At 16.1% G+C, this 6,643-nt stretch overlaps 2 protein-coding genes across 2 annotated transcripts, besides 14 other annotated features; one reads left to right on the top strand and one right to left on the bottom strand. All coding sequences in view use genetic code 6, as the record gives it.

The window, feature by feature from the left end:
* Window positions 1-5: 5 nt before the first annotated feature.
* Window positions 6-71: a microsatellite.
* Window positions 72-1,037: 966 nt separating this feature from the next.
* Window positions 1,038-1,085: a microsatellite.
* Window positions 1,048-1,079: a microsatellite.
* A 560-nt stretch (window positions 1,086-1,645) lies between the features above and the next one.
* On the top strand, window positions 1,646-2,784 carry IMG5_004380 (protein kinase domain protein; the record flags this gene model as incomplete). Its single annotated transcript, XM_004039922.1, has 3 exons — window positions 1,646-2,100; window positions 2,149-2,475; window positions 2,763-2,784. 3 exons carry the CDS (start codon window positions 1,646-1,648, stop codon window positions 2,782-2,784), a joined length of 804 nt encoding a protein of 267 aa, XP_004039970.1.
* Window positions 2,479-2,521: a microsatellite.
* A 286-nt stretch (window positions 2,785-3,070) lies between the features above and the next one.
* Window positions 3,071-3,119: a microsatellite.
* A 21-nt stretch (window positions 3,120-3,140) lies between these two features.
* Window positions 3,141-3,193: a microsatellite.
* Window positions 3,194-3,240: 47 nt separating this feature from the next.
* Window positions 3,241-3,312: a microsatellite.
* A 5-nt stretch (window positions 3,313-3,317) lies between these two features.
* Window positions 3,318-3,387: a microsatellite.
* A 66-nt stretch (window positions 3,388-3,453) lies between these two features.
* Window positions 3,454-3,593: a microsatellite.
* An 8-nt stretch (window positions 3,594-3,601) lies between these two features.
* Window positions 3,602-3,690: a microsatellite.
* Window positions 3,691-4,247: 557 nt separating this feature from the next.
* Window positions 4,248-4,316: a microsatellite.
* Window positions 4,317-4,875: 559 nt separating this feature from the next.
* Window positions 4,876-4,916: a microsatellite.
* Window positions 4,917-4,975: 59 nt separating this feature from the next.
* IMG5_004370 (mitochondrial carrier protein, putative) lies at window positions 4,976-6,119 on the bottom strand. The gene is made up of 3 exons (XM_004039921.1): window positions 5,999-6,119; window positions 5,818-5,952; window positions 4,976-5,779 (listed from the first exon to the last, which is right to left on the bottom strand). The coding sequence occupies exons 1-3, from the start codon at window positions 6,093-6,095 to the stop codon at window positions 5,100-5,102; spliced, it is 912 nt and encodes a 303-aa protein (XP_004039969.1). The 5' UTR covers window positions 6,096-6,119; the 3' UTR covers window positions 4,976-5,099.
* A 2-nt stretch (window positions 6,120-6,121) lies between these two features.
* Window positions 6,122-6,173: a microsatellite.
* A 337-nt stretch (window positions 6,174-6,510) lies between these two features.
* Window positions 6,511-6,549: a microsatellite.
* Window positions 6,550-6,643: the final 94 nt, after the last annotated feature.

Genomic DNA, 6,643 nt, shown 5'->3' with positions numbered 1-6,643 from the left:
AATAGTATATATATTATATATATATATATATATATATATATATATATATATTTATATATATATATATATATTTTATTTGTATTTTCATTCTATATATGTAATTCTTATTTAATCAACTAATTTTTCTCTAAATAATTTTTTCAATTTTTTTAATAACTAATTAATTATTCATACAAATGATATATTTCTCCTAATTCTGATTAAAATAAATATTAATAATTTATATTTTTTCTGAAAAATATTTTATCAACCTAATAATAAATATGTCATTTAACAATATTCATAAATAAATTTATATAAAAATTTAAATTAAGCATTTAAATAATATTTATATAATAATTATATTTTTTTTTTTTTAATGTAATATATTTTTTTTAGATATATAATATTTAAATATATTTTTTAAAAAATAATGTATATTTTTCATTTTAATATAAAATTTAACTTATTTTAATAATTATTTTATTCGTTAAAATAAATAATAATACGAATTTAGAAATAATTTAAAAAAACATCATAAAATAAAATATATAATTTAAAATACAAAATTATAATTATTATGAATTTAAAGAATTTCATTATAAAAAATATAATATACTTAAAAATATATTTATATATTTTTTTATATTTATATTAATTAATTATATTACAATCTATTTTTTTTTTAAACTTGGTTAAAATAATTTTGAATATAATTAATATATATATATAAATTAATAATTTAATAATATATATATTTACTTAATATGTTTTTTAAATGAATTAATGAAAATATTTAATTTTTTTTTGCACAAAAGATCTTGTTAAATAATTTATATTTTCTATAATTTAATTAATGAAAATTTAATAATATCATATATTCAAAAACTTTAAGAAAAAAACTCAAAAAAAATTATTATTTTAAATTTAAAAAAATAAGAAAAAAATAAAATAAAAGCTTTTTAACAAATAATAATAAGAAGATAAATTTGCATTAATAAAAAATATTATTTTAAAAAATAAATAACTAAAAACTAAAAAAAATAAAAGAAAAAAAAAAAAAACAATAATCAAAATCAAAATCAAAATCAAAATTAAAAAAAAAAAGTATTCATTGAAAAAAAATTAAAAAAATAATACTAAAAAAAATATTAACAACCCAATTAATAATTAAAAAAAAAAGATGATCTACAATAAATACACATAACAACCGAAAAATAATTCCATTCTTTAATAAAAATACTTTTAAAGTCCTCCTATATAAAAACAATCAATTCCTTAAAAACAGGTTAAAATATTTGAAATCTAACCTAAAAATTAATAAAAAATAGAAACTTAAAAAAAAAATAATTAACAAAACTCTGATACATTTAAAAAATATACTATTTAGTAGACGTCTTTGAGAAATAAAACTGATTATTTGTTTGATTTTAAGCAATTTTTTGAAACTAAAAATAATTAATTAACAACTGAAAATAGCTTAAGGAATAAAAAACCGAAATCCTAGCAATTTTAAATGAAAACAGAACCCTCTATAGATCATGATAGCTAAAATACTATTTCAGTATTTATTTATTTAAAATAAAATGCAAAAATAGGTCCTATTTCTCTATATAATTGCGTCGGTTAGAACATATAATGGCTAACGGAAAAACTTTAAGAAAAAATGGAAGAAATTTACCCCAATTCTAGCTAAAATATGGTACATTTTTAATCATATTAACATAAAAATGTTTCTCTATCATATTATCTATCCCTCTAAGAGCGTCCCCTATAACCTCTTTTCAATAAATCATTAATTGTGGAGCCTTTTTATGGTGAAAAGACAAAAGAAAATAAAACCTAAGTAACTTTAACTGATTTTCATTTTATAAAATGTGTCGGACTAGGTGGTTTTTCCCGCGTTTATTTAGTTAAAAAAAAAGACGACGGTTAAATGTTCGCACTTAAATTAATCGAGAAAAAATTCATTTAAGAAAATAGGAAAGAAGTAATTGTTTAAAATGAAAGAAATATAATGGTTTAAATCTAAAATTATCCATTTTTATTATAAGTAGAATATGCCTTTGAACATAAAAAGTATATTGCTTTTGTTATGGAATATTGTGCAGGAGGAGAGATGTATATATTATATATTTCTTTGTTTAATAACAAAAATAAAAATAATAGGTTTTATCATTTAAGAAAAATAAAAAAAATGAATGAAGATTAAGCTAGATTTTATTTTATTTAAATATGTATAGGTATTTAATTTTTACATGATTAAAAAGTTATATATAGAGATATTAAACCTGAAAATATATTGTTAGATATTGACGGCAATATAAGAATAGGAGATTTCGGATTGTCTAAACCTAATATAAATGAAAATGAATTTGCTTATTCTTTTTGTGGATCACCTGAATATATGGCTCCGGAAATGCTTTTAAAGGTAGGACATACATATCCTGTTGATCATTATACATTAGGGGCTTTATTATATGAATTAATTACTGGGTAATATATATATTTATATATATATATATATACATATTTTATATATTTGTTTTTTAGATTACCACCCTATTATTGTTAAGATGTAGATATTATATATGAAAGAATTTTAAATGAAGAATTAAGCTTTCCATAAAATTTGAATATTTCAAATGAATTAAAAAATCTTTTAAAGGGTTTATTAGCTAAAAACCCTTTAGAAAGAATAGGGTAAAAAAACGGGATTTAGGAAATTTTAAATGATCCATGGCTTAGGAAAGTTAATATATAGAATATATTGGAAAAAAAAGTAAAACCGCCTATAAATATTGATGTAATGGGTTTTAATTTTGATGAGGAAGAATTCCAAAAAGGGGAAAAAGATTATTAAAATAAACTAATAGGAAGCTTTGGGGACTAGGAAGGGTTTAAAGCGATGTTTAAAAATTTTTATTATTAATCTGAGAGGTAGAAAAATAAAAAATAAGAAGGTTATTAAGTAAAAAAGGTTATATAAATTTAACTAATGAAAATAATTAATAATAAGTATAAATTTAGAAGTAAATTGAAAATATTTAAAAATAGTAAATATAATAAGAATATATGTTATAAAAGGAATAATAAAAATAAAAAATATAAATGTAAAATTAAGAATTATAAAAATAAAAATGTTTTATATAGTAAAAACATTAAAGTTTAGAATTTTTAAAAAGATAAAGTTTAGAATTTTAAGAAATTTAAAAAATATAATAATAGAATGTTGAATTTCAATAATAATAATAAAAAAATATTTAGTTTTAAAAAAAATTAAATTTAGATTTATAAAAATAATAAAATTTTGATATTTATAAAAAATAATTATTATTAAAATAATAATAAGAAAAATTATAACAAGAAAAATTAAAATTAGAAAAATAATAATATGAAAAAGAATAAAAAAATAGAGATAGGGAATAATAGGATAGATATTAGTAAGAAAAAGAAATTGAAAAACAAATATAGGAAAAATTATAATATGAAAAAACTAATACGAAAAATTATTAAAAGAAAAAATTTAATAAGAAAAAATATAATAAGAAAAAATATAATAAGAAAAAACATAATAAGAAAAAATAAATTAAGAAAAAATATTATAAGAAAAATTAATATTATAATAATAATAGTAATAAAAATAATAATATTAATAGTAATAATAATAATAATAATAATAATAATATTAATAATATTAATAATAATAATTAAATTAAACAGGTAATTCAAAGCCTTTAATTTTAAATAATTTATAATAAACTTAATATATATAATAATAAAACAATATAAATTCTTATATTTATCAAAATTAACAAAATAACGAACTTTATAATCGTAATTAGGTAAGCAATAATTATTACAAAATAATTATGTTTCACCATAATAATAAAGCTAAATTAAAACTCATTAATCTTAATAACCTTTGCTTAATAACTATTAATAATAAAATAGCTAATATTTTTCTGATACAAATATAGTAGCTTCAAACAAAATACTTAATAATAATTAAATATCTATTTAAAATAATTAAAATAAATAATAAATTAATCCATAGACATAAGTCTTCAAATCAACTGAAAGCTTATTTCCTTAATAAACGTATGTTTCTAATGATTAAAATTAAAATCAAAATTAATAATAATATCCTTATTACTCAAATTAAATAATAAATTAAAATAATTTAAATCAAATAAATAACAAAAAAGTGTTAGTTGAAAAAAAGAATATTTAAGAATTATAAAATTAATATATAGAAAACAAATTTCAATAATAATAATAATAATAATAATAATAATAATAATAATAATAAATAATATTAATAATATTTATAATAAAGCAAATAAAATAATATCAATACTCTTCATATAAAAAATAGTATTTCTTTACCTTAAAATTCAAGAGTTTAAAATAATAATTATTTTATTAATTAACCCTAATTTAATAATACTTATAAGAATATTTCGAATACATCCATTAAAAAATAATAATTTAATACACTTAATTAATTTTCAAATATTAATGATTCAAATATTTCTAAAAGAATTTTGACAGAAGAATATGAAAATATTTTTGAAGATAATAAATAAATTTAATTTAATTAAAGATTATTTAATAATAATAATATTTTAAAAAAGAATGAATTTAATTCTTAATTGATTAATAAAAATATTGGAAGTAGTAAACTTTCATAATCATCATTTAAAAATGGGTTCTATAGTAATAGAAACAGTATTAATGATAATTAAAAATATAATAAAATATTCTAAGAATATAAATTAAGGATATTTTGATTTTAATAAAACAATATATATATTTAATATATATTTATTTTTTTATTATTACAAAAACAATATATCAATTTTTATTTTTTTAATTTTACATTTTTAAATATTGTATATATATATATATATATATATATATATATATATATATATTTTATAAAAAACCTATATTGATATAAATAAAAATTTTATTTTAAATTTAAATAATTTATAAATCAAAAAAGACATTAGTTTTTATAATAATAAAATAATAAAAAGCATATATATAAATTTTACAAATAAAACAAAAAAATAAAAAATATATATAAAAAAAAATAAAACACAATACTTTTTTTCTCAATATTAAGTGTGACTTTCAATTGTTTTTTTAACATTTTCATAAAGGAAAAAACTTGCTGCATTTACAGGCACAGCCCTCATATTTGCAACTCCAAATCCTTTAAATAACTAAGCAGTTCCTTATTAATTAATAGTTTATCTAAAACAATCAATAGTTCCTTTATATTTTCCTCCAACAAAATTGTCGGTTTAAATTTTAGATTTAATAGTATCTATAGGGTAAGTAAAACTCCAATAACCTATACCAGCAAAAGCTCCTGCAAAAAGAGGCGATAAACTTACCAAAACTTGATTTTCACTATATTTTTAAGTAATATCTCTCAAAAGTTTAGTGTATATTCCAAAATAAATAAACATAGCGGGTGTTTCTCTCATTAAAGTAATAAAAAAACCCTTATAAACTCCCTTTATTCCATATTATTTAAATATATTACTAAAAGCAGATATTGCGCTTTTATTATTACTATCTTTCATAACTTATAGTCTTATTCTTATGTGCTCCATTGGAGCTAATACTATACAAGCTACCGCACCACTTATTGCCCCACATATAGCTGTTTAATATATTGGTAAGTTTTTAATTTCTTAGATTTTCTAGAATGTATTTATAGTATTTTAAAATACTCCAAATTATATAGAAACGACACCACTCATGCATATTAAAGGAGATCCGACACCTTTTTAATTTTATTTTTATATTTTTTGATTTTTTTACCTTTATATAATGCTAAAGGACCTTCGTTTTTTATTAGGTTTTTTATTGTCTCAGCCGCATTTATTTTTATTAATGAACTTTATAAACGGACTTTTATTGTGTCAAATGGTTAACCGATAAGGGCTTGTGCAAATCCTGTTTTTATTTTTTAGTTGAGCTTAGTTTTTATTTTGTTTATTACCTCCAAAACATCCTGCTATATAGTCACGATATTAATATAAAAAACAATATTAACTTAAATAAAATGTAGTTTAGTGTTTATATTAGGGAGAAGTCATAATTATATTTTATTTCAAAAATTTTTTATAATTTTTTATATATATATATATATTTATATATATATTATTAATTTTTTAATTTTAATTTTTAGAGGTTATTTTGTGAAGGATAAAAGTTGATTATAAAAATTAAATTTAAACTAGTTATTATTTATATTATATTTTTTCTTCATAATTTAAAATTTTTTATAAAAATATTTCGAATTGCTTATATTGTAAAATATTAAGATAATTAAAAATAAACAATATTAAATAGACATAAATATAAAATATAAATATTAAGGTTTATTTTAATAAAAAATGGTATATTAATTAGAAATATATAAAATAAATTAATCTAGAATAATAATAAAATGTGTTAATTTATTTATTAGAAAATGAAATTAATTTATAATTATAAGTAATATTATTTTCCTTTTTTATATATATAATAGATTTTTTATATATATTAATAAAAGAATTTTTCGAAAATAAAAAATTCTTTTGATGAATGTAAAAATATATATGTATATAAAATATTTAAAATAATAATAGAAAACATATTAAAA

Source organism: Ichthyophthirius multifiliis, assembly GCF_000220395.1.
Source record: "Ichthyophthirius multifiliis unplaced genomic scaffold scaff_1120509249442, whole genome shotgun sequence".
Classification (NCBI taxonomy): domain Eukaryota; phylum Ciliophora; class Oligohymenophorea; order Hymenostomatida; genus Ichthyophthirius; species Ichthyophthirius multifiliis.
This window is presented reverse-complemented; position numbering and strand designations above follow the sequence as displayed.